At 36.5% G+C, this 25,439-nt stretch overlaps 6 protein-coding genes across 12 annotated transcripts; 3 read left to right on the plus strand and 3 right to left on the minus strand.

Moving 5' to 3' along the window:
• Positions 1-9: 9 nt before the first annotated feature.
• On the plus strand, positions 10-1,512 carry LOC149943893 (putative GTP-binding protein 6). Its single transcript, XM_090175554.1, has one exon. It carries the CDS (start codon positions 10-12, stop codon positions 1,486-1,488), a length of 1,479 nt encoding a protein of 492 aa, XP_090031680.1. The 3' UTR covers positions 1,489-1,512.
• LOC149943894 (calcium load-activated calcium channel) lies at positions 1,035-5,443 on the minus strand. Of its 2 annotated transcripts, XM_090175558.1 has the most exons (7): positions 5,267-5,443; positions 5,010-5,087; positions 4,891-4,950; positions 4,721-4,835; positions 4,512-4,656; positions 4,350-4,445; positions 1,035-1,147 (listed from the first exon to the last, which is right to left on the minus strand). In XM_090175558.1, the coding sequence occupies exons 1-6, from the start codon at positions 5,325-5,327 to the stop codon at positions 4,353-4,355; spliced, it is 552 nt and encodes a 183-aa protein (XP_090031684.1). In that variant the 5' UTR covers positions 5,328-5,443; the 3' UTR covers positions 1,035-1,147; positions 4,350-4,352. The 2 variants fall into 2 exon arrangements, with proteins under 2 accessions (XP_090031684.1, XP_090031683.1); XM_090175557.1 differs by lacking the exon at positions 1,035-1,147 and having other exon boundaries at positions 4,254-4,445; positions 5,267-5,440.
• LOC149943895 (FAD-dependent oxidoreductase domain-containing protein 1-like) lies at positions 2,052-4,656 on the plus strand. The gene is made up of 10 exons (XM_090175555.1): positions 2,052-2,095; positions 2,208-2,499; positions 2,657-2,786; positions 2,845-2,944; positions 3,013-3,107; positions 3,177-3,355; positions 3,419-3,561; positions 3,623-3,758; positions 3,814-3,918; positions 3,985-4,656. The coding sequence occupies exons 1-10, from the start codon at positions 2,052-2,054 to the stop codon at positions 4,237-4,239; spliced, it is 1,479 nt and encodes a 492-aa protein (XP_090031681.1). The 3' UTR covers positions 4,240-4,656.
• A 23-nt stretch (positions 5,444-5,466) lies between the features above and the next one.
• LOC149943896 (small ribosomal subunit protein uS7) lies at positions 5,467-6,585 on the plus strand. The gene is made up of 4 exons (XM_090175556.1): positions 5,467-5,562; positions 5,771-5,902; positions 5,965-6,174; positions 6,232-6,585. Exons 2-4 carry the CDS (start codon positions 5,780-5,782, stop codon positions 6,526-6,528), a joined length of 630 nt encoding a protein of 209 aa, XP_090031682.1. The 5' UTR covers positions 5,467-5,562; positions 5,771-5,779; the 3' UTR covers positions 6,529-6,585.
• A 34-nt stretch (positions 6,586-6,619) lies between these two features.
• Positions 6,620-10,298, minus strand: LOC149943897 (uncharacterized). 3 transcript variants are annotated; one of them, XM_090174696.1, is made up of 13 exons: positions 10,144-10,298; positions 9,758-9,951; positions 9,520-9,637; positions 8,658-9,452; positions 8,326-8,595; positions 8,108-8,269; positions 7,940-8,047; positions 7,678-7,873; positions 7,515-7,619; positions 7,358-7,458; positions 7,162-7,294; positions 6,979-7,088; positions 6,620-6,909 (listed from the first exon to the last, which is right to left on the minus strand). In XM_090174696.1, exons 2-13 carry the CDS (start codon positions 9,946-9,948, stop codon positions 6,631-6,633), a joined length of 2,568 nt encoding a protein of 855 aa, XP_090030822.1. In that variant the 5' UTR covers positions 9,949-9,951; positions 10,144-10,298; the 3' UTR covers positions 6,620-6,630. The 3 variants fall into 3 exon arrangements, with proteins under 3 accessions (XP_090030822.1, XP_090030824.1, XP_090030823.1); XM_090174698.1 differs by having other exon boundaries at positions 10,139-10,298; XM_090174697.1 differs by having other exon boundaries at positions 10,064-10,298.
• Positions 10,299-10,403: 105 nt separating this feature from the next.
• Positions 10,404-14,919, minus strand: LOC149943898 (uncharacterized). 4 transcript variants are annotated; one of them, XM_090175343.1, is made up of 9 exons: positions 14,854-14,919; positions 13,569-14,170; positions 13,388-13,503; positions 13,090-13,323; positions 12,905-13,015; positions 12,809-12,844; positions 12,671-12,736; positions 12,490-12,594; positions 10,404-12,423 (listed from the first exon to the last, which is right to left on the minus strand). In XM_090175343.1, the coding sequence occupies exons 2-9, from the start codon at positions 14,098-14,100 to the stop codon at positions 12,190-12,192; spliced, it is 1,434 nt and encodes a 477-aa protein (XP_090031469.1). In that variant the 5' UTR covers positions 14,101-14,170; positions 14,854-14,919; the 3' UTR covers positions 10,404-12,189. The 4 variants fall into 4 exon arrangements, with proteins under 4 accessions (XP_090031469.1, XP_090031467.1, XP_090031468.1 ...); XM_090175341.1 differs by lacking the exon at positions 14,854-14,919 and adding an exon at positions 14,321-14,441; XM_090175342.1 differs by lacking the exon at positions 14,854-14,919 and adding an exon at positions 14,228-14,317.
• Positions 14,920-25,439: the final 10,520 nt, after the last annotated feature.

Raw genomic sequence — 25,439 nt, forward strand, 5'->3', positions numbered from 1 at the left:
CGTGCAAAAATGAATATCATCCTTACTGACCTTAAAAGATATCATTTTGATAAATTTCAATCGTGGTTTCAACATTTTAAATTCAAGATTAGATATTCTACAGATGAGTTGTCAAACAAATTTGATCCAATCTTAGATGATAAGACACATAATGAATTTTCAAAATTTATTTTCCAAATACCAGCAGTTGGGCACAAAGTATTTGTGGTCCAGCCTAGAATTAAGTGGGGTCCAGGTCAGAATAGCCCCCAAATTGCGCAATATAAATTAGAAGAAGCTGTATCATTAACAAAAACTCTGTATCCATGGACTGTTACTGGGACATTAATAACAACTGTTAAAGACACTAGTAAAGCTCAATTTTTGTCCTCCGTGGCTATTTCAGCTATTAAATCAGGCATTGAAAAATCAAGAAATACAACAGCTGTTTTTATAAGTGTGAATATGTTAAAAGGCTTACAACAGAAGGAAATGGAACATGAATTTAAACTACCCATTTACGATAGATATACAATTGTTCTTAAAATTTTTTCTGAACACGCCAATAGTAGAGAGGCTAAAATTCAAACTGCCCTGGCAGAAATACCTTATTTAAAATCAAAGCTAGCTATTTTGCATACGCAAGGAACGCATGGTCGTGAAAGTGGCAGAATGCAGTTTATAGGAGGCTCTGGAGAAACATTAATCAGCAAACGGAAACAACTGTTACTAGCCCGAGAAATAAAACTTAAAAAAATGCTGAGAAATGTGAAGGAAAAAAGACAGTTATTGCGTAAAAATAGAATTGCCAAACAAATACCAGTCATAGCTGTTGTTGGATATACTAATGCAGGAAAAACGTGTCTTATTAAATCCATAACCGAAGATAAATCATTGGAACCGAAAGATCAACTATTTGCCACTTTAGACGTAACTGCTCACAGGGGGAAATTGGACAATTTTCAAGTTCTTTTTATGGACACGATTGGGTTTATATCGGATATTCCCTTGGCTTTGATTGAGTCATTCACCGCTACTTTGGAGGATGTTGCCCTGGCTGATTTGATAGTCCATGTTTGGGATGCCAGTCATCCGGATGCATCAGCTCAAAAAGAAACGGTACTCGCTACGCTGAAACAGTTGAAACTTAGCTCCACTCTTCAGGACACTATAATTGAAGTTGGAAATAAATTTGATTTGGTGGAGGATCAAAGTGATTTTAGCGAAAATAATAGTTTTTTGATATCAGCTAAGACAGGGGATGGAGTCGGTGATTTGAGAAAGGAAATTCAGAAGAGGGTCATTTCCAATAAAGGGCTTTTGCGGTGCACGTTCAGAGTGCCCATGGGTGGAGAAGAAACTAGTTTTTTGTATAAATTTGCCTCAGTCATGGAATCTAGGGCTGATGAAGATGTTAATTTTCTATTAGTTGATTGTATTTTAAATAAAGCCATTCTCAATAAGTTTCAGCACGAATATGGCGATGGTTTATTAGTGCTAGAACAATAAAAGGTTATAGTTGCAATTTCAAAAGTCTTATTTATTTATAACCTGCAGATTACTAAGTACCAATTGCTTATATCATAAGTAACATAATAAAAATGAGGATGACAATTAACGAGATTTACAACCAAACTGATTTTCATAGTTATTGCGTAATCACGGCTAAAATGATCAAAATTAAAAACATTTTTCTCAGCGGCACGAGCTCATGTTTTTTATCACGCATGATTCGCACGCGAGCTTCAAAACAAAGCCAAAGCTACTCGCGACTCCAGCTGAACGTGCTCTCCGATATCTAGCTTATATCAGTGCTGCAAAAAGTTTCGGTTAGAAAATTAGCATTTAAGCAATTGGAAGTGTCATACTTATTGTTATTATGTTACTTATGCTTATATGCAACCTGATACTTTTTATTTAATTTTGAAATAATGGGTTATATGGGTACAACAGCGGCAGTAAAAACACTTAACAGAAAACAATGTACCATAATCTAGGGTTATAACAGAGGGAAATAATTAGACAAATTTCAATTTTCCCGCATTTCTTAAATATGTATAAAGTAACACTAGATGTCAGTCAGCATCGAAATCACGAAGATTGAGAGAAACTGGTGGTTAGTCCACATTCTTAGCCCGCCCCTTGAACCCCCTTCTAGTAGTCTAATTTAACAATTCTTATAATTAAATGTCTAAAGTAGTGAATAACCTATTAGTCCCTCTTTACAGGAATAAACTACTGTACGAATACATTAGCAATGTAAGGCCACTGAGTACGACTACTTTGAGATTCAAACATGACTCTAAGGACCCAGTTGCAAGGACTTTTCGAATTATCAAAGAAGATATTCAGCGAACCTGGGCCAATTCAGGTTCCAAAGCTGAGGATTACATTAAAGTACCTCGACAAACAGATATACTGATAGTTGGTGGTGGAATAATTGGATCTTCAATTGCCTACTGGTTAAAACAACGGGCACCTGACAGCATCTCAGTTAGCGTTGTGGAAAAAGACAATACAGTAGGTTTTTTGCTTGATTATGATATGAATAATGAATTGCTACAAAATTCTAATAGCTTCTATTTGGAAATCAGGCAATGCTTTCATTACTAGGCACTGTTATTAGTAATTGCCTAACATGGATCTTTTTGTTCATTTAATTGTTTTTATACGACAGTATACAAGGTCGACAACGGCCTTATCAGCTGGAGGTATTCGTCAACAGTTTTCACTACATGAAAATATTAAATTATCTTTATTCAGTTCAAAGTTTTTAAGGGATTATAAGAAGCATCTCAGTTGTTTAGGTAAGCTGTAATTTATGCATATCCTTTAGATATGAGCTATATGATATTTCCTTATTAGATACGGATTTGCCTGATATAAAATTCCAGCCTCATGGCTACTTATTTCTGGCCTCAGAAGAGGGGGTCGATCAGCTCAAAGCTAACCACAAATTGCAACTGTATAAACACATTTATTTCTAAACATTATAGTGTTGACTTTATATTAATAAAAATGTTGAATTTACAGTGAAATGGGATCTAGGGTAGAATTATTATCCGCAAAGGCGATTAAAGAGATGTTTCCATGGATAAATACCGAAGGAATCGCATTGGGGTCGTATGGTAATTAATTAATCTATGGTAGTTAATTATCTACTTCCAATTCATAAATTAACTGTGGGTATCTTAAAGGTCTAGAAAATGAGGGTTGGTTTGATCCATGGGCTTTACTCTCCGCGTTTAAATGTAAAGCCGAGTCACTTGGTGTAAAATATGCCAATGCCAACGTGACTGGTTTCAAATTCAATGATATAGCAATGGATTACAACGAGGAATTTAAAGAGTACCGCAAATCTGTCAATTATGCAATAGTTGGTCTTTTTGTATTTGTAACATTTTTAGAATTAAGAAAATAATATGACTGTATATGAAAGGTCAAAACACCTGATGGAGAAGAAGAAATTGAATTTTCAATATTAGTTGTTGCAGCTGGTTATGAGTCGGGAAATATTGGGAAAATGCTAAGAATGGGTTCTGGACCTGGGATATTACAACACGCAATACCTCTTGAACCAAGGTATATATCATTCATAGAGCTAATTATATTAACAAAACAATTTTTGAATTGGTTTTTTCAGAAAACGTTATGTCTACGTTTTTCATTGTCCAAATGGACCTGGAATTGATTGTCCATTCATAATCAATCCTTGTGGGGCATATTGTAGACGTGAAGGATTGGGTGGTAATTATATTGGAGGAAAATCTCCCATTGAGGTTAGTAAAAGATGTCAATTTAAAAAGGGAAAGATGCAATTTTAATTTAATTCAGTGTGAGGAACCTGATTGTAGTAACTTAGATGTGGACTACACATTTTTCGATAATGAAGTTTGGCCAAAATTAGCTGAAAGGGTGCCTTGTTTTGAAGCCATAAAGGTAATTTAAAATTTTAGTCTTAAGTCATAACTCCCAAATTCTCTAATTTATAAGCTATTTTAACAGGTTAGGAGTGCTTGGGCAGGTTTTTATGATTACAACACGCTGGACCAAAATGGCATAATAGGGTGTCACCCTTATTACAATAACGTAATTTTTGCTACTGGCCTAAGTGGGCATGGTATTCAAATGGCACCTGGTATTGGTCGAGCTGTGCAAGAATTAATCTTGGATGGGGATTATAGAACCATTAATTTAGGAAGATTTGGTTTAGAAAGAGTTTTTAACAATGAGCCATTGTTTGAGAGTAATATTGTATAAAATTTACTTCATAATTAAGCAGTTCACCTTTTTTGTTTATTTTGATAAATAAAGAGTTTATTATAGTTATTATAATGATGGTGGTGATATATTACTTGAAAAAACATTACTTGTTATTTCAATGGTTGTGCCGCAGGGGAGAAGATGGTTCCACTTTGTTTACTGGCTGTTCGAGATGGGGCAAATCCAAACAATTTCTGAATATTCTGAAATAATGTAAAATTTAACAAATGTACTTATATATTCAGTAAAATAATAAAAAAAAAAATAACCTGTCTAATGGACATGGTACACATGATGTAGAGGAAAATGAAGGAACAATCGCTGTAGTCTTCACCAGATAAGTTACGGTGAGAAACACCTTGAATCCATGAAATGGGAATAAACGGTAGCTTTGCCACTACTCTTCCATCAAATCTAAGGATTCAAATTTATTAAACACATAACTGTCAAAACTTGGGTGTATATGCAGTGAACTTACAAAGAATTAAACATGCTCAGTAAAGCTGTGAATACAAATCCTATGGCAAACATACTTTTCATTTTAACCAGTGATAAATCTCTATTATTGTTTTTCAGCTTTTCTTCTTCCCTTTCTAAACGTTAACAAAATTAAGTTCCTGTTATAAAAATAAACTTCGAACTATAAACCTATTTTCTTTTTTTGTTGTTTGTCCACTGTCTCTCCATGGGCTTCTTTCTTTTTTTCCACTAAAATTATCAAGCATTATGTAATATATTTTCCATTAAAAAGAGCAAGCGAAACATACACCGTTTGCTTTGCCGTTCAACCTCAGCTTTAAGTTTTTGGTACTTTTCAGTTCTGTAGACCATAAGCCACGTCAAACCTGTTTATATAACTTTATTATATTGTTTAATGGTTAATTATTTAAAGCTAGTAGGTTTTACCCCCAACCCTAATTATAGGGGACATGCACTTAAAAATTTATTAGAAATATCAACGACTTCCGGTTAAATCTTTAAGCCTTTACCATTAACGAATTAATCTCGATGAATAGAAACTTACCTTCTCCCATTAAAGCGGTGAAAATTGAAATTACAAGAATTAAAACTGTATCTGACCACATTATTCTAATAAAATTTTTATTTCAAACTAAATAGAAACGGTTTTTAAAGGAAATGTAGCTGGTAGGTCCAGTACCCGTTGCACTAAAAAATATCTCAGTTTCGGTTACCGTTAGATGTCTCTTTTCGTAATACGTGAAGAGCGCCATTACGTGTTGAAAATCTTAAATTTTTGTCGGATTCTTTTAGTAACTGGTTGGCATTCTAGTACGTCTGTATTTAGCTGTTTGAAAATATGTAAGATATTTTATTTTGGCCTAAAAATAATTTAACAGAAAATTTTACTTTTATTTCTAAGTAATAAACCTTGTTTTGAAAATAACTTTACTTACGTTAAAGTCAGGACCTTTTAACGATTAATTCAATTATTAAGTGCCTTGGTTCACACGTGGCGGACCGCCGCAATCTAGGCTTATTTTAATTTACCATTAATGATAATTTTCAGAGAGGAATAATGTCAGAAAGTTGGGACGACGTACCCGTTAGCATTGGGGCTCCTGCCCAAGATCAACAAGAAATCAAGTTATTTGCTCGTTGGAGCTCTAGCGATGTTCAAGTTAGCGATATCAGTTTGACTGTAAGCCTTTGTCTGGCATAGCAATTAGTTTTTTCATATGGATTAAAATTAAAAAATTTCAGGATTATATCGCCGTTAAAGAGAAATATGCCCGTTATTTGCCACATTCTTCGGGACGTTACGCCAGCAAGAGATTTAGGAAAGCTCAATGCCCCATTGTAGAACGTTTAACTAATTCCATGATGATGCACGGAAGGAACAATGGGAAAAAACTGATGGCCGTCCGCATTGTTAAACATGCTTTTGAGATCATTCACTTGCTAACTGGAGAGGTAGAATGATAGTACTTCATTCATTATTATGTCTATCTTAATCGTTGATTTTATTAGAACCCTCTACAAGTTCTTGTAAATGCTATCATCAATTCTGGACCGAGGGAAGACTCTACTCGTATCGGAAGAGCCGGTACTGTCAGGAGACAAGCTGTCGATGTATCACCATTGAGACGCGTGAATCAAGCCATTTGGCTACTTTGCACTGGAGCTAGGGAAGCTGCTTTCCGTAACATCAAGACTATCGCTGAATGTTTGGCTGATGAATTAATCAACGCTGCAAAAGGCTCTTCCAATAGTTATGCAATCAAGAAGAAAGATGAATTGGAAAGAGTAGCCAAATCTAACCGATAAATAAATGTACAACTATTGAGAAATAAATTTCCATTGTGTAAAGAAAGATAATGTTTATTTTGAGTAGTGGTTATTTTTGGGTAATGCCACTTGTATTTCTAATTAATCAATGAAAGTTGGGGTAGGTAAATTGGGTACAACTGTACGCTTAATAAGATCATCTTTTAACATATTGATGGTTATTTCCAACAACTTGTGCGAGTTGTCATCACTGGGAAGACTTTTGAATTGTTCAACCAAATGCAGAAACAATGTAGACATCAAATCGCTAACATTGCCAGAGTATTTGCTAATGGTGCAAACTTCATTGGCCATTTGCACAATCGATGCAGCAGCGAAAGCTATTTCATTCGTACTCTTATCAGGGCCCAAGAAACATTCCTACAAACATTTCAAAGCTGTAAAACCATGATACATAAAATGGGTATTGTATAAATATAAAAGATGTACTTGTATCAAGGCAACAAACGAGCTCATCATGTAACTCCAGTGACAATTCTTATTGGCTTTTACCAACAAAATCATAGCCTCCACAAATATTGAAAGAATTTGATTTTTGGCTGCAAAGAGAAATGCTTTTCACTGGAAAACCTATCAAATCATACCATTTTCCAGTTGTAAAATATCGCTTACTTGTTGGTTTGATATCTTTGGTCAAGGATTGCATTTCTCTTCCATAGGGAAAAAATTGTGTTAATTGGTCCGATGCCTCAATTAAACCTTTAAAAGCCCAAATCCACTCTTGTTTGGTAATGTACACTAGAATCTAAACCAGATGGCAAATTTTTGGTAATGTACGAAATCAACCAAATAAAGTGATAAAGAATACTTTGCTTAAATCGGGTACAAGTTCATTCAAGCCCCTGAATTTAGGAGGAATTTTAAACTCCACTTTGACACAAGCGCAAAGAATGAACCCCCTGATAGACCCTGCAAAAACAAAATGAAAATATATTGAAATTAATTTGATTGATTTAAAAACTCACTTTCTTTAAATAGATTAATTGAATAACTGAAAAAGTCTGCAACTATTATTTTGGTAATATCTGGACAGTTGTGTAAGCTTTCCTTCAAGAAAATATTCTGCGATTCTGGAATGAATTTTAAATGTACAGTCAAATCCATTATTTAAGATAAATATTTACTTACTACTAAGTGTCAAATCTTCCTTTGTACACAAAGCACGTAAGCTCTCCAAACAAGCCACTAACTTTTCTCTGTCATATAAAAGGTGTTTCTGTATAGCGATAAACATTAATTTACAAAACAAAATGACTAAAACCACAAGCGGGTATTTTGACACGTTTCGAATAAGCTGTTCCTTTATCTTCATCGATATAAACAACTGTAAAGTTATCGAAAAATATTAGATAATTCAGAAATTGGTAACACATTTTAACTTAAAACTAACCTCATTTAGAATTTCTAAATTCAGTTGCAAAAGTTCCAAACTATGCTTCGGTTGCAAGTTGATCAGTAGTAATTCCAGAACTTCAGTCTGATCAATTATACTCAGTTCCTGCATTAATTCAACAGGAATTAATTTACTTAATAGTAAAAAATAGTTATTAAATCTTACACTGTCAAACTGAAAAATTTCTTTAAGTAAATTTATGAAATTCTGCCTTTCCTTTGACTGAAAATTGGTAGATAACTTTAAATAATGATGCAAAATTTCGGTGATTGTTTTACAGCCATCATTTTCAGACCATTTGCAAATTGGTTCCATGAAAGCCAGCATCTTTTATAAAATTGTATTAAAAAGTAGAAATTCAGTGGCATCGTAAATATATTTACCTTAACATAAACTGACATTTGTCCACCAACATAAATGATATGATCAATAACTTTGTAGACCGTTTCTGCCGGAGATTGTAAACAAATATACAAAAGTTTGGCTTCAAAATTCCCTTCCTCCACTGTCTGATTTAAAAAGGTGGTCAGCAGTTTTTTGTACGTTCTCAACTTGAGGACTTTGCCTTCTATTCCAACAGTTCTGCAGACAAGATTCATTTTATCACGGGATGTCAAAGCAGGCAAATCCTCACAACAAAGGCTGAGAAAAATCTAAAACAAAAGAATTTGCCATAATCATGTTTTTCTTTTTCAATTAATAAAGATAATCTTACATGATAAAAGTCTTCATACTCTATCACGGTTAAGGTTCTTTTCTTAAGTGCAATAAGTAAAGTTTTAAGAGTTTTGCAGATTGTAATACTGGCCAAATGGTATTCCAAATCATCTCTTTCAGAATTTCGTTTTTCTTTCAAATTGGAACAAATGTCCCTCACTTTTTGAATATCATTTTTAATGAGATGGAAAAAATCTAAATGGTTCTGGTAGTCTTGTTTTGGCACCATTTGTTCCAATTTATACTTGATAATTTGAATTTGATCAAATTCATCAGAGAAAAATGTTTTGTCTTTAAGCAGCCTAATGCATCTGGTCAAGTTGTCAAGTTTGCCCAAACATTCGCTAACAATTTGCCCTTCAAGCGTCGATGGACAATCTTCAAACGCATCACACAGAGCATAAATAATATCTTGGTGTTGGGTAAATATATCTACTAAAATGGCACTTCCTTGGGTTATACTTTCAGTATCATTCTCAGTTGGTAGGCAGAGATGGTCTTTTTGGACATTGGAATGAGCAATATTAGTAAGAATATTTTCAGTTAGGCAGCTTAATGTTTGCAGTATCCAATGGTAATAGACATTCTCAACGCGCTGATATTTGTTAGTAACATTGTTGATCGAATGCTTGTATATAGAAGGAATATTGCTGCCCACCCTTATTCCATTGAGTTTAGCTTGTATTATACAGAAATTAACATAGGCACTGCAAGGATCTTCACTTTTAGACGCATGATTTAGAGCTTGTTGTAAGACACTTTGGAACACTGGGTCTTCAATTTGTGACATACACTAATAGAAAATTGATCTATGAGGATAACTACAAAACCAAATCATTCTATCGTATAATATTACATACTTCTAAGAAATAAATCCTCCAATCTAGTTTGTACAATATGTGAAAGTAAAGTTCCCAATTCAAACTAACAAACAAATCATTTACGGACTCAAAAGCTTCACTATCTTCAGATGGAACTCTGAAAATACCCGTAAACCGTGCATGTTTAAAATTTAATATTAATAATATTTATTTCGACAAGCAGGTGACCACAGAGGCAAAGCCTATAATTATTATTATATAGTTAAGATTATTTTACCTAATCAAAGACACAAATAAAGCCGCGTGCATACGTCTAATTGCGTTTTCTGCATTGCTTTTTTGACTGTTACAATATAGATTTATACACTTCTCAATGCAGTCGACTGCATCCGCAATTGACAACTGTTCTTTCTCAATGGATAGAAAAGTCCCATGCAAAACTGCAATGTCTTTCCCGTAAGTTAACATTTTCTGGAATAATAAATTAGTAGGTTATTTAGGTTTGAAAATTTGTTACAAGACTTTTTTTTATACAACTACGACTTTACGCAAAATGTCAAACACCAAATCGTAGAAATCGTACTTAACGAACGATTAAACGCCACTCATAAGCAGTATCATAACTTGAATATAAATTAAGAGAAGAAAATGAAAATACTTAACACTTTTAACTTCTCATTCATTCAAAATAATAAAATCATCAAAAAGTAGCTATCCAAATTCCGAAAAAAAGCGACTACTTGCGTCAAAATATTTTCAAACTGTGAATGCTGTCATTGCAGGGAGGAGCTAAGAGCTTCAGAAATACACGCCAGAGGGTCTAAAATCGAGAGGAATTTGCGGTATATTTAAAAGGTTTTCAATTTTATTCTTTCACCGTTAGTTTATACACGGATAGTAGAAATTTACGGTCCGTGGTTTATATACAAAAAAAGATCCCATACAAACATATTTCTTTAAAATAGGTTTCAACAAAATAAATTTTGGAAAAATATAATTTTTCTCAATAAAATGACAAAAACTCTGAATAATTATTTCGAATACCAACTGTTATTATCACAAAGAACTAGATCTGGATTAGAAATTATATTGTAACCCGTAAAATAATATTATTCGCCATTATTAAGATAATATACTTTCAGTTTCTAGTACTGAAGTGGCAGGGACAAATGTAGCCCACTTTATTTTACAAAAACCAACGCAAAGCTGACAAAAAATTAGTTGATTACAAATATTTTGCAACACACTCAAATATATTCAAGATAAAATATTAGTATATTACTAAATTTTATGAGATTGCGTGACCTTTTCAACTAAATATTCACAGATGTGAATATAATATAGACCAACTATAGAAAGCTGACAAATTAGCATTTCTTGGCATTACACTAAGGCACTTTAAAACTTTAAGAGCTTTGTATTTAAGATAATTTAACATTTTATTATACATTTGACCTGAGCCCAAAGCACTATACAAAATTCACATATTGCTAAAAAATACTGCGTGAGATTACTGAAAATAAAGAATATTTTTCATGGAATGCACAGCTTTTTAAAGTGAAAAAAAAGGACGGATTAAAATATATAATACTATAAAAAAGCACAACTCTTGCCATAGACTCAAAAATACCCAAAAAAGAACATTGTCTCTTAACATTGCAATAAATAAAATAAGAGATTCTGATGAAGATAAAAATAAACCCATTCACCTTAAGATAAAATATATAATCAAAACCTTTTTAAGTTTTTAGCTTAATGTACATTGTTCTTAAAAATTATAAATATATTTAAGTAATCCCAAAAAACCTCCACATCTAGGTTATATACACTTTTAAAAAGAGTATAAGTTATGATATTTTTTCAGTTTGATCCTTCATAGAGAAAGTTTGAAAATTATAACATTGAACACATCTAGGTTATATACACTTTTAAAAAGAGTATAAGTTATGATATTTTTCAGTTTGATCCTTCATAGAGAAAGTTTGAAAATTATAACATTGAACACAGTCGAATAGGTTAAATAGATCAACAACGTTTGGGGAAATGAAAATATATTTATTTATTAAATTAAACCGATACGAGGTACTTCGGTCAATAGGCCTTCAAGGTGAAGTTACAATTTAGTCTTATCGGTTTAATTTAATAAATAAATATATTTTAGTTTCCCCAAACGTTGTTGGTCTTTTTTACATCTTCGCCCATGTTCAATGTTATCTTTAGACCAACGGTGGTTCTCATTTTCTTGAAAATTATAAGAGTATAGTGGGGGAAAATTTTGTCAAATTTAAGACATTCCTGATAAAGATCCGCTAAGTTAAGGCACTGATTTTAAAATGTATATATATATTTAAAAAAGCTCAATTTTAAAACTAAATTTTACAATGAATCTAAATCATTGAGCGTCAATTTACACTAAAACTAATTCATTAAGGCTAAAGCTGGATTTGATTTAAAATGATTGTCTAATAGAGATTTGTTTCGATTAAAATGCTACAAACCCTAAAGGTCTCATAATAAAACACGCTACAGTTAGAAAAATGTCTACCATTGTGAAAAGTACTAAGTTTAACTAATAAAGTCATATCAAAATGTGTAAAAAAATGGAGCCCCTGTAACTTAATACCATTTTTGGGAAATCTAAAATTTGACTATATAAAAATAAATCACTTGACCTAACTCTCTAATGAGATTAAAAAGACCCACAACAACTTAACGAAAGAATTCTCGAATGTTACACTTGGAGCTTGGTTTGTATCGGAGATGTTCTTCTATGTACTGGCACAAGCATCGCGCTCTGGCGCAATGACGAGGAGGCAAGGGAGCTTGGCGTCCACTCTCTTCCAATCCATCCGAATGCAATGGGATATTTAAATCTAATCTCTTCCGCACGTATTCCTTAATCCAGCGTTGACTATAGCGCAATAACAATTTCTGGGCAGTTTTCTGCAAATGAAAATTAATTAACTTTGTTATTTAAAAATTTCTAACTTAATATAACAAACAATTTACATCTTTCTGTGATATACGTTGCTCCCTTCCTGTTATTATGATATCAGTATTGTCAATATCCATCCTTGATGGATTAATTCTTGGTGGTTGGTTTCTCGCAGGAGTCTTAAATATGCACAAAATTTAAAATATATTTTCAATTCAATGGAAAACTAGTTTATTTTGGAATAACAATTATCACCTCAGTTGCATTGGCTGGGAGACTTTTCAATCTATCTTCATTAGCGAGCAGATCTTTCAAGTACTTCTACGATAAAAAAATACCACATAGCTGTAACTAGGTTATTTATTTTTAAATAATACGTAAATTTCAACTTACCAAGCAATAATTTGTATCAAAAAACAAAAATATGAGCTATAAAATTGTGAAAAATTAGTAAACATTGGTAAATAGAATTAATAGGTCATTTCTTACATTCACTTTCTGACAGGATATTTTTCCTCGATCATCCATTCCAAGTAAGATACGATGTCTTAAAAGTTGAGAATTAATATCACCCAAACATCTTTCGAGCATCCTATTTAACTACAGAGTTCAAAAACAAAAAGATTGAATTACAACATCAACAAGGATTATTTTAAACATTATAAGATACAAACCTTGGTTTTAAGATACATACAGACGAAAATGCCAATGGCATTAATAACAAGCCAGACTATTCCGCCACCAAAGAGAGCTAAGCCTCTAACTCCGGAGAATAACAATGTCAACAAAACTAAAAAGCCTAACATGATCCACAACAAAAGCATTCGTTTGTAGCAAACAATGTAAATGTTGAAACGAACATCGTTTACTAAAAGTGCTAAAGTAGAGACGTAATCTTCAACAGTGAGCTAAATAGAGAAAATGTCATTAAAATATCTAAATATGCACAATTTGATTGTTTTAGCAACATACTGTTAATCCCTCAGCCATTAATTCCTCAGGTACTAGTTCAGGCCTAAATTCAGCTTTGCTGACCCAAGCACAGCGGTCATTTACAGGTAATAATGTGACAATAACGTCTCCATTGCCTTTGAAAATATTTTATTAAAACAAATCTTTCCTAACATTAAGAAAAAGTAAAAACAATGCTCACTGAATCCTTGAGGCGGTGTTCTGTTTCTTCTATTTGAGGCTCCGTTATTTAAAGAGGCTTCATTTAAATTAACACTCTGCAAGGGAGTGGATCTTGTTCTTTGTTCCGTGGCCAATGGATGCCCATTCACTACCTCCGACAAGTTAGCTTCAATCTGTTTACGCGGAGGAGCCTTTGGAGGTGGTAAAACTTGTGGTAGAGGTGGCGATGACTCTCCAGGTGGTGTTTGATGCTTTTCAAAGGACACACTCATATGCTTTGGATCTGCGATGGTATTTTCATTTGGTAATGGCCTTCCCCTGTGAGAATGGGCCTCCTTAAGTGGCGTTTTGTCTAAGTGAATTGACTGAGATGGTTCCAACGTGGCTACTGTACTGTTTATAGTTTCATTTTCAAATTTAACCCATGATTTTGTTTCTGATGGCGTTGTTACAGGAGATGGTTCCAAAGGATGATTTTTAACAGGTTTTACATCATTTAACTCTCCCACAGATTCAGTTGTGATAACAGCTTCTTCAGTGAAGTCTGACATTTTGATTCAAGTTAAGCTCAGTAATAAATGCAGATTTAACAAACTCTAAAACGTGTTTCCATTTCAATACCTAAAATCAAAAGTGGACTTATCAAAGTACAAAGTTTATGTGTATAGACTTTTGTACATAGGGTCTAATCAATTTGAACAAACATTATCTCTTCATTATAGTTGGGGAGCTAGATTGTAGAAGTTTAAAGAACAAGTGAAATAAAACAACCTTTATCTCAATTGAAACACAAATGGACAGATTGACCTAAATTAATCATCATTGAGTATGGCAGTTGATTTAGTTAGTTTATGTGTAAAAGCTGTATTATTTTATTACACTTGATGTTTCATCAGACTTTGGCTTTAAATAACAAGCATTAAGCATGTCAAGTTTCAAACTCCAAATAAAAAATTAAATTGAATAGAAATGATACTAATAGCAACTGATGCAAGCTCTTAAAAAATATTGTCTACCCATAAGGACTGTAAAACTTGACCTTGAAAATTAAAAAGGAAATACTAAACTACGAAAATCATAAAAGTGTCTTATCTAGAAAATGGAAATTTGCTAATGAATATTGAACAGCTTGGGACTCAAAAAGGCCAAGACCAAAGGAAGCGTAGGTAAGAACCGTAAGAAGGGAAGGGGAAGTGTTTTGCCAAGGCCTACCGAAAATATGTTCTCTAACATAAAATTTGAACTAGTGTTCGAAAAACTAACACTAAAATATAGATTATTGTACATTAATTTTAGACACTCACCAAAAATCACATTTTTTAAATGAAACGTACTACGAGTCTACGACCAAGCCCATAAATTCTCAATACCCATCCCAGTGATCACTGATCAGCGCGAAAATTAAATAACTAATGAGCAGGGCTGCCAGAAAATATTATTGTTATGACGCCCAAATTGTTAAAAAACTCGCCCAATTTCTAGCCCAACTATATAACACAAGTTTCAAACTAGCCCAAAATTCAGCCCAAATAATTTTGGAAAGTAGCCCAATTTACCGCCCAAAAACGTAAATATTTGTAAGAAAAAGCCAAAAGTTTTAAATTTTCGTTTAAAATTTAAGGAATATTTAGGTTTAATAGAAAATATTATAAAACATTCATTGAGTAACATAAAAAAACTAGGTCATCGCAAAAACCGAAAACGGCATTTTCAACAAATGCTTGGCCGGAGCGAGCTGCAAATCCAGTGGATACCCAAGTAGAGAAAGAAAAGCGAGAGAAATAATTTGGTTTACCAAAGATTACTGTTTATTTGGTAAAGATAAAATACACAGCTAATGCTTATCTTATTTGAAACTTGGCCTATGTGGTAATACCGTAAAGGATCTTAAGCCTTTCAAGTTCTGTTTTTTAGTAGATAATCCACTCTTATTATTGTTTTTTAAAAGGCGCGCCATATTTAAACCCGGGTCAAATATTATACCATCCAATGATTTAACTCGCGATACGGCAACATACGTCATTCCAAGGGCAAGCTACTAGGGATGTGCGAGTAGTGGTTTTTGGTGATCGAGTCGGGTATCGAGTACTCGACAAGCTTTCGTCGAGTAGTCGAGTCGGGTAATATTTTGGTCGAGTCGGGTACTCGAGTACTCGATTAAGCTAAAATTTTTCCTTATTCGAGTATCGAGTATTTAAGAAAAATCGTTCGGGTACTCGAGTAGTTTGAAAAATCGCCCGGGGTTGTCGATTAAAGAAAAACCAGTAGCTAATTAAAAATTTTAATTAATTTTAATAACTTTAAAATCTAAATTAACTTAATTATATTATTCTTCTACTTAGCTTTAACATAGTTCCGTACGGTTTTTAATTGTTAAAAGAATCTTTAAGCCTAACACCCGAAAAACGCCGCCGTCAGAGTCGTGAAAAACCGCCTAAGTGAAGCTCGATTCGAAACCGAAACTTTAGAGAAAGTTCTAGAAGTACAGGAAGTCCACCTTACTTGTTACTACTACCAATTCAAAGCTAGCCGTCTTACCGTATGCCTAAGAGTACCAGGTAACGTTGGCATTTATTTATATCATAGCTGTGTTCTGCGCAGCCGCGCGTTGAAGGTAAAATAAAACGCTTCATCGGTGGAGAAAAGGGCTAGACGAAGAGAAAGAGACTCTTTTAGAGGGGGAGTGTGGCGTTTTTTAGACGATTACACGACGGGCTGAATATTATCGACGGGGAAATAACTCGACGAGTTTAGCAAGCGGCTTATTCGAGTAGTCGAGTACTCGAATAAGGCAAATTTTTACTACTCGATAATCGACGAGTATTTAAATTTTCTTATTCGAGTTCGAGTTTCGAGTACTCGACCTCAAAAAACGTCGGGTACTCGATGATGATCGAGTATTCGCACACCCCTACAAGCTACCCTTTCCCCCAACTCGTTTAGGTTCCGACGGACAGCAATCTTTTCTCTAGAGTCGCTTTCTAAAACTCCCCTTTTCCCTCCACTCCTTTGGCTTCCTACGGACAACAATCTTTTCTCTAGAGTCGCTTTCCGAAACTCACCTCTTCCTTTCCCCCAATGCGCGAAGGACAGCCAACTTTCCTGGCAAGTTTCCACATTGAGAGCTTCGCTCAATTACGAAGTAACTATTTTAAGGGAGTTTTTGTTTATTCAGGTTTGCCACACGTTAGAGCAATCAGAGAAAAGTCAGGGAATTTAAAAACGGGCTTAAAACCCATAGAAATCTCATAGGTAACTAGAATGCTGCCGCCTACGGCCGAGCTTGACGCCAGTTCGCCTTGAACCTTCAGCCAATAAGAGGCCATAGAGATGATGACTCTTAAGTACTGTTCCAATCGCAAATATCAAAATGACCTAAAAACGTATTCGAGTCTTTCTTTACCCCCTCGCCTATTTACCCCCGACCTCCGACCGAGGGCTATATTACTATATTAGGGTATTTGTACGTAGAAATAAGCAATAAGGAAGGCAGTTAAGGGGAAAACTAACCATGCACCTGCACAGAAAAATTCCACTCTAAAAAATGTATTATATGTATAGACCCCATGAAGAGCCGTCTAGCTAACAGGTGTAAAAACATAATTCTAGACGATAGCTTTTCAGAAATAAATAAAAAAGAAGAATAAGTTCCATCAATTGCTAAAAATAAATTCTATCCCGAAGGTCAAAGTGAGGAGTCTATCAACTAGCCCAAAAAATCGCCCAACAGCCCAACGATAAATCTCTCGTGAATGACTGTCGAAAGTAGCCCAATTGGGCTGGAAAACCGCCCAACTGGCAGCCCTGTTCGCCAATAAACCTTTTTTTTTCATAAATAATAAACTTTATTTTGGTGCACATGACAACTAGGCCTTCGTACCATACACACCCTGATACAAATACTCAAAAACAAAAGAAAAAGAAAAAATATATATACAGAAAGATAAAAGTTGGCAGTCCTTTCTACTGTTTTCTCTTCTGTGTTTTTAACAAAAAAAAAAACAAAAACAAAAATGACTATTTATGTCTGCTTTGTATTCTACTTGCGCTTTAAAAAATACTGGTCGCAAACCCCTGTAACACATGAAGTCGGTTTAGATCAAAGACTATATACGCTTCGCTTACTAGACAGGCGTCTCCATACAAAAAACCTGTTAACACTTTCGAAACCCGGGAGAAGCCTTTGACCAGCCGTTAGAGGCGCCACTAGTAGCACTCTGAAGCGCGGGGAAAATTTTGACCAGCGTCTGCTATCGTATGCAAGTTGAGCCCATAGATATAAGAAATGTATATAAAGGTCTAGATAAATTTCGGGGCGTCTAAGCCTAACATAAAATACGGAATTGACACCTAGCAGACACCGAGGAAGGCACGTGACCAAGAGCGCGAGCTCTCTTAGCATTTTAGTACTAAGTGCTTGTCACTGCTTGACCTTTCCGCAGGCCGTAGTCTTTAGACATCATCTGTTGGTGACTTTTAGTATAATTTTTAAGCAGGAGACAATGGCTCTCGCGACGATAGCACGAGCTTTCTTACCGATAGATAGCGCCTTATAAGGATAGCCTGCAGAAATTACGCGTTTCTGCTAGCTGTCACCTCCGTATTCACTCCCTTTGAAATATTTTATCTAGACCTTTATATATGTGTCCTATATCTATGGTTGAGCCATTGAACACGCCAATCTATTTATATATAGTCTTTGGTTTAGAGTCGGGGTACGGTCGAAAAGTCGGTTTATAGCATTGAGTTGGGAATAAATAGAGGTACAACTAAATCTGGCTGGCGCGGGACCAATTTCTTTCCATAAGGAGACTTTATCAACTTTATCGTTCTACCGTGGGGGCATCTGTCTCTATTGGTGGCAACTATTGCAATTGAATTTTTTCGCGAATCTGATGCGAAATTGAAATCTATGATTTCTCGTAACAAACAAACCTTTGAAGTTGTTTAAAAAAAATTTTATTCTGTCAACACGATTCTTTTTAACTCAAGTTACGGTGAGTTAGCTAATAATTATTTATTTTTAGCCATATAACTTTACAAAATATAGATGGCGCTACCGCCTAATTATAAAGATGAATTTCGTACAGTCTTATCAGAATAGGTCCCGCGTAACCATGGCAACTGGAATGGTAATTTTAATTCTAGCAGTATTATTCCCAAATGCCGACCTAAACGTTTTTCGACACTAAAACCGTAAATCCTTTTTTGGGACTATTTATGGTCGGTATGCCGACCATTATCCAAATTAAAATAGACCTTACATTTAATTATTGGATTCGACATTAACTTTATGAAACCGACCATATTTATTTAGGAAAAGGGGATATTCTAATTATTTTCTGACTATTTGATGATGATGAATTTTTTATTCACTTTTATTTTTTCTTCAAACTTATTTGTATTCGAAAATCTAATAATGAGATCAGTTTTGGGTCGGAAATAAGCATTAATATAAAGTCAGCCCGACGTACTTTCGGAGTCGGTTCTTAGGTCTATTAATTGGCCGTAAAGAGTCGACGTTTTGTAGTCGGCCGACCATTTTACCCCTACGGCATTTCGACCCTCAATCCAAAGGTCGGCCGACTTTAGTGTTTAGTACCTTTTGCCGAAGTCGGCCCGACTCTAATTTACTACAGGGGAAGTAATTTCTTATGCAAATTAATTTCTAAAAATTAATTAATCATAATTAGTAAAAATTAACTTCAAGTATAATTATACAATAAAATACAATTATTTTAAAAATATGAAAAAATGCATGTGTGGTCCTTATCAAGTCGGCATATCGACTGTACATTAAAGTCGACTTACGACTTTATAAAGTCTCAAAATGGAAATTTGTAATTTTTGGGGTTTAAAAAAATTGAACAATTTGAGTCGGCATACGGTCGTCGACCTGAAAACGACTTTTAGACCCACACCCGACTCTTTACCGACACCCTAATGCTACAGGGGCAGGGAATCAGTATCAGCATTCGGAAAGATATTTGAGACATCTTGGAAGTCATCATTATCACTAGCATCATCGTCACGATACTAAATAGCCGAGTGAGGTGATTTTTGGGCCCCTCAAAATTTTAAGGTAGGCAGTGGCCTACCTGGCCTACCCCCTAGCGCCGCCACTGCAGACATGAGAAATTATCATTGTTGAATAGGGTTTAGTAACCAACGTGTGAGGAGCGTTTGACAGCAGAGATGAATCAGTGAAGGGAGAAGACCCAGAAAGGGGAGTAACCGTGGTAGCCTCCATATATGGTTTTAGATGTAAACCAGTGCGTCGATAGCGGGCACCATCATCCGTTTCAATTATGTAGGAATCAGGTGCATTAGTCCTTGCAACAACAGTGGCTGTACTCCAATGTCGATGAGACACCTGATAGCGAACCCTGGATCCCACAACGTAAACAGGAGTCTCGTAAGATGGGGTTTTTATCATATGAGCACGGCGTGCCGTCAAAGCGTCGTGAATAGCTTGTGTTGGAAAGACGGGTAGTAAAGAGGTGGTGTTGGTCGTGGTAGGGGTGCGCAACAACCGGCCCATTAACATCTGAGAGGGTTCTGGGAGGTGAAACTGCGTAGTGGTTCGATATTCTAGAAGTATGTAGTGTTGGTCAGTGCCCGCTGCCTTGGCTTTAGCAAGGAGATTTTTTATTGTTTGAATGTGGCGTTCAGACATTCCATTTGACTGGGGAAAGTGGGGACTAGAGGTGGTGTGGTCGACACCCCATTGTTCGAGAAAGTCTGCAAATTCCCTGGAGTTGAAAGGAGGACCGTTGTTGGTAATTATTCGTTGCGGTGCTCCATGACGTGCAAAATGAGGCTTTACCACGTGAATGACGGAGGCAACATTTGTAGAGCGTAGCTCGTCAATCTCAAAATATTTCGAAAAATAGTCGACACAAAGTAAAAGGTTACGCTGATTATGATGGAATAAGTCCATGCTGACGGTTTCCCAAGGGCGCTGAGGAACGGGGTGTGGCGATCGAACCACGTGAGATTGTGCCCTATCAAACGAGCGACATATGTCACAGCTTTGGATCAGGGCTGTTAAGTCCGTGGTTAAACCTGGCCAGTAGACATGGATGCATGCCTTGCGAAGACAAGAATTGATACCCTGATGAGCACCATGCAGTTGAAGTAAGACAGTATTCCGCAAAGACGCAGGAATGATCAGTCTGTCACCCCTGTACAGTAATCCATCGTGATGAGATATCTCTGTTTGAAAAGGTCAATATAGTTTCATCGCTGGTGTGAGAGCAGACAAGTGGCGTGGCCAACCATGTTGTGTGTATTGTAAGAGTTGTTTCATCTCAGGGTCCTTGACAACAGCATCTTTCATTGCAGCCGCACGACTGTCGGATAACGTGGTCAGCGATTGAAGAGCGGTATGGGCGCCTTCCATATATGACGTATCAGCATTCATGGTTTGTTCAGGAGCCCTGGAGAGGGCATCAGAAATATACATCTGTGATCCTGGAACAAATATGAGCTGTGGATTATATCGAGTTAGACGTAGAACGAGGCGCAGTAAGCGGGGAGACAATACGTGGAATGGTTTTTCACTATAGAAAGGAGTGGTTTATGATCAGTGTGCACCAATGGATTGGCACCACTGCCGTAGAAGTGAAAATGTTCAAGAGCGTAGACAATAGCCAAGAGCTCCTTCTCAATCTGAGCATAACACTGTTGAGTCGGATTCAAAGAAGTACAAACGTAGTGGACGGGGTGGTCATTTTGAAGCAAAATAGCGCCAATGCCAGTCTGACTAGAGTCAGCGGAGATGACGCTTCGTTGGTGTGGATCGAAAAAAGAAAGTACAGGCGCACATGTGATAGAGTCCTTGAGCAATTGAAAATGTCTCTGCACATTGGAGTCCCATATGAATACGGAATTCACCTTCAGTAAAGCTCTAAATGGAGCAGTCTTCCCAGCATGATCCGGTATGAACTTGCTTAAGAAATTAATCACTCCCAAAAAGCTTTGAAGCTCCTTTTTAGTTGACGGTGCTGGAATTGCATTTATGGCATTGGTTCTACTCTCATGTACTTGTATGCCTTTAGATGACAGAATGTGGCCAAGATACACTACATCAGAAATTGCAAGTTGTAGTTTGGTACGACTGAATTTTATTCCAGAAACTTGTGCCTTGGAGTATACCGCACGCAAGATAGTATTGTGCTCTGACAAGGAATGTGCAGCTATCAGCAGATCGTCCGTTGATATAAACAAGAAAGGTATGCCTTCAAATATAGCGTGCATGTGGCACTGAAATATTTCCGAGGCGCTCGCAATCCCATAGGGAAGGCGGAGAAAACGGAAACGCCCATAGATGGTGGCAAAAGTACATAGGAGTGAGCTCTTTTCCGTTAAGCGAATCTGCCAAAACGCCGCTGCAACGTCCAACACTGTAAATACTGTACAACCACTTAATTCACTGAATATTTACTGTGAAGTAGGCATTTTGTAGTGTGGACGAAGTAAAGCATCATTTAGATGTGAGTGAGTGGCACAAAAGGTTGACCATTCCCCGCGAAGGAACTTGCTCGCCATTATATGCCAAGACACGATTTTCAGGTGGTGACGTCGTTGGCGGGTTTTGCAGCTCATGAAAAAAGCTGGCAGGTAGTACATTAACCTGAGAGCCAGTGTCGATTTTGAAGGAAATGGTCAGGTTTTGTATTTGGATTGGAGTAATCCAATCTCCGGGAGATGTGGCAGTAGTAGCATTAACCGTCAGATAAGCGATATGAAAAGGGTCCATATCAATATATGGATCAGAGGTTCCAGGAGTGAAGGCATTGAAGTCTTCAGTTAATTGATCGACTTAATGGAAATCGTTGGAAGCCTGATTGTGTTGCGAAGAATGGTCTTGATAGTACAAGTCAGGTGAAGAGTAGTGATCTTGAGTTAGTTGATGGTAGCCGTGATCATCTAGCGGATAAGCATCAGAGTGTGTGTATCCATGTTGGTCATTTGAGGAGAGATGGGTTTCGTGAATCGGAAGAGAACGACATGCCTTAGCAAAATGGTTGCGGCCACCACATTTGGCACCTACCTTGTTGTAGGCAGGGAGGTACGGAATGAATGATTCTCAAGACAGCGGTTACATACTGCAGTTGGGGTTGACGCTGCCATAAATCTTCCACGGGCCATCATTGGGCGATTTTGGGACACATGGTTACCACGGTTGGGAGGAAGAGGTGGACAACCTGGCCATGAATACCCACGATTTGGATAACCTCTGCGTGCGTAGCGTAAGGCATCAACCACCATAGAAGTTGGAGTTAGCGGAGAAGCTGGTGAAAATAGTCCACTAGCAGGACTGCTTGATAATGCAGATGCATGAGTGTCAGAAGATTCCTCAGCTCTGCAAATTGCTATAGCTTGAGTGAGAGTGAGGTTATGTTTAGAGAAAAGTTTTTTACGTAAGTCAGTCTTTCTAATCCCCACAAGTATCATGGTGCAGAAACTGCAGATTAACGAATCTCTAAGAGTACCCAAATCACAATGATCAGCTTGGTTTCGCAACTCAGTTGCAAACGCATCAAATGTTTGACTTTGTTTCTGCTTCATTGTAAAGAGACAATATCTCGACATTATGACATTCTTGTACGGTGCGAAATAAGCCGTGAAGCCATCAGTTACTTGAGCGAAAGTCCGAACAGCCCCATGTGCTAGAGCTGGTAAATCCAAAATTTTATAGATATTTCTACCCTCCTGGCCAATTACACGTAACAACATATTTATCTGAATATTCTCAGCTTTCGTCGTTAATTTAGTAGCTTGTGCAAAAATATTGAATTCTTCCAACCAATTGTCCCAAGCATCTGCAGGCTCATCACCAAGGCTCAGTTTTGGAGGCGCGGGAAACTTAGTAGTAGCGGCCATAGCGGAAGTTTCGAACAATGTGGAGAAGCCAAGGCCCGTGGAGCGTTAGAGGTATTTAGTTAAAAGAGGCGCAAAATATGATGCGGTAAAGTACAATGGTGCAAACCATTAAAAATAGTAAATATACCCCACTTCTGACACCATGTTAAGTTACAATAATTAATTAGACTGAGTGAAAGAATGATACAAATTAAGCTAAGATTGAAGCACCCAGGAACTTAATTTTACTTCGGGCCTCCCTAGTAGTCATGCAGTTCCATCCCATTTCACCATCGATCGCTGCATTAGCAGAAAAAGGGCCTGCATTCAAAGCCGTTTTACCAACTAGTCTTTGGTATCGTTCCAACATTTCTCTGGTAGCTTTAGAATAACTAGCATACAACTTCATTTGCCTAAGTTAGCAATGGAACTGCCATACTTTTCCAAAGGGTTCGTGTAACTGAGTATTTATTGTAGGAGTTTTCCGCAAAATTGCGAACTGTCCAACGCATTTTGTTGCATTTTCCAGCTATCTTGATCTCCATATCCTTTAAATAATAATCAGCACTACTAATGGAGATTCCAAGGTACGTCACCGCTTCCATTTCTTTACCGTTAAGAGTATACGGCTTTAGAAGAGGGGTTTGATTGTTCAGAGACATTTACGCTATCATACGCTTTTTTAAGGTCTATAAACGCAATTTCTAGCCGGTTTGACATTTGCTTTGATAACTCAAGTGATTGCGTTATGTATGTACATTCGAACGAGATATCATTGACTCTTCTAGCCCTAACCGTTGAAGAGATATGCGTGACACGGTGGCATCGGCGACACTGTACGTGAGATTAATACACACAAATCCTTAGGATTGTGTGTAAAAACCCCTTCGTCGTCGTCGTCGTCCGAGCTTCGTCTTTCTGGCCTCTGTAATCGAAAACCCTGTTAAGCCGGCCGAGTGGTAAAGTCTGCGCGTATGGGTAGTGGCCCCTCTTTTTCCACGCTATTCTGGGGTCGAGAAAACCTATTAGCTCGGTCTCTCGGAGTCTTTATACTCAGTCGGGGCAGCAGTAGGTAATATTGTCAAAGATGGGAGGGGGAATGCGGCAAGCTTTTCGACACTCCCGGCCTTTCCGCCGTTTTGCGAGGCGAGGCACGGAGTCCTTATACACTCTTTTACGAGCATACCCCCCCCCGACCTTTACAATCTTCCACGTGGCGAGGGCGGCCGCCACGGCCATACTATAGTCAGTTGCAGTCTAAGAAAGACAAAATATATAGTACAATCGGCGCAAGGATGCCTCAGATCGTTTCCGGTCATTCCACCGCGCGAAATTTGAATTTGGCCATTTTACTGTCAAAATCAAATTTTGCTCTTTTCGTCGTCTTTTAGCGCCACCTAGAAACCAAAATTGGAATCTTTATTTTTAAATTTCATAATTGTGGTCAGGAGCATATTTAAAAGATAAGGCATTCCTATCATTCTTAAATTTAAAATAGTATGTATAATTATTTAATTTTGTAAATTTATTTCTACGCCTTACCAGCTAAATTGGCAGTTTCTGTACAATAGTTACCACGCTTTCTTGGGGCTAACGTTGTCTTAATGAGCTATAAACGTTTAAAATTATGTTTTTATCTTTACTTGTTAACAATAAACCTTTATCGTCAGTGGCGTAGCTAGGAAAATTTTAACTATGGCAAACAATAGAAATTGCGCCCCTTCCCAGGTGGTCAGAATTATAGGAATATAAGTGCTCCAGAGATAAATTTTTTGAAAATATTTCGGCGGAGGCGCCACCGAGTGGTCAAAACGGCAACTAAAGGGGCGTTTATTGAACAAAACTCTACACTTGGATCTGAAACTGACCTTGAACAAATATGGTACAGGTTTTTTGGGGGGAGAAATTTCTCTCTCACGGGCACTCGAGGCACGTTTCAGACGTGAGACGTACCATAAGAGATGTATGAAACGTTAGATTCGGCAGTATAAATTCAGAGTGTAGTTGAGGTGATACACAGCAT

Source organism: Leiobunum rupestre, chromosome 5 (assembly GCF_980474605.1).
Source record: "Leiobunum rupestre chromosome 5, qqLeiRupe1.1.hap1, whole genome shotgun sequence".
NCBI classification, from domain to species: Eukaryota; Metazoa; Arthropoda; class Arachnida; order Opiliones; family Sclerosomatidae; genus Leiobunum; species Leiobunum rupestre.

Excerpts from the sequence above, each read along its gene's own strand:
- LOC149943893 (XM_090175554.1), top strand. The coding sequence starts at position 10 with ATGAATATCATCCTTACTGACCTTAAAAGATATCATTTTGATAAATTT.
- LOC149943895 (XM_090175555.1), top strand. The coding sequence starts at position 2,052 with ATGTCAGTCAGCATCGAAATCACGAAGATTGAGAGAAACTGGTG. Across the intron at positions 3,108-3,176 it reads AATCGCATTGGGGTCGTATG|GTCTAGAAAATGAGGGTTGG; the intron begins GTAATTAATTAA and ends GGTATCTTAAAG. Across the intron at positions 3,356-3,418 it reads AATCTGTCAATTATGCAATA|GTCAAAACACCTGATGGAGA; the intron begins GTTGGTCTTTTT and ends TGTATATGAAAG.
- LOC149943894 (XM_090175558.1), bottom strand. The coding sequence starts at position 5,327 with ATGTGGTCAGATACAGTTTTAATTCTTGTAATTTCAATTTTCACCGCT. Across the intron at positions 4,951-5,009 it reads TGAACGGCAAAGCAAACGGT|TGGAAAAAAAGAAAGAAGCC; the intron begins GTATGTTTCGCT and ends TGATAATTTTAG. Across the intron at positions 4,836-4,890 it reads ACAACAAAAAAAGAAAATAG|AAAGGGAAGAAGAAAAGCTG; the intron begins GTTTATAGTTCG and ends GTTAACGTTTAG.
- LOC149943896 (XM_090175556.1), top strand. The coding sequence starts at position 5,780 with ATGTCAGAAAGTTGGGACGACGTACCCGTTAGCATTGGGGCTCCTGCC. Across the intron at positions 5,903-5,964 it reads TTAGCGATATCAGTTTGACT|GATTATATCGCCGTTAAAGA; the intron begins GTAAGCCTTTGT and ends AAAAAATTTCAG. Across the intron at positions 6,175-6,231 it reads TTCACTTGCTAACTGGAGAG|AACCCTCTACAAGTTCTTGT; the intron begins GTAGAATGATAG and ends TGATTTTATTAG.
- LOC149943897 (XM_090174696.1), bottom strand. The coding sequence starts at position 9,948 with ATGTTAACTTACGGGAAAGACATTGCAGTTTTGCATGGGACTTTTCTA. Across the intron at positions 9,453-9,519 it reads GGAGGATTTATTTCTTAGAA|TGTATGTCACAAATTGAAGA; the intron begins GTATGTAATATT and ends ATTTTCTATTAG. Across the intron at positions 8,048-8,107 it reads AAATTTTTCAGTTTGACAGT|GAACTGAGTATAATTGATCA; the intron begins GTAAGATTTAAT and ends GAATTAATGCAG.
- LOC149943898 (XM_090175343.1), bottom strand. The coding sequence starts at position 14,100 with ATGTCAGACTTCACTGAAGAAGCTGTTATCACAACTGAATCTGTGGGA. Across the intron at positions 13,016-13,089 it reads GTATGTATCTTAAAACCAAG|TTAAATAGGATGCTCGAAAG; the intron begins GTTTGTATCTTA and ends TGAACTCTGTAG. Across the intron at positions 12,595-12,670 it reads TCCCAGCCAATGCAACTGAG|ACTCCTGCGAGAAACCAACC; the intron begins GTGATAATTGTT and ends TGCATATTTAAG.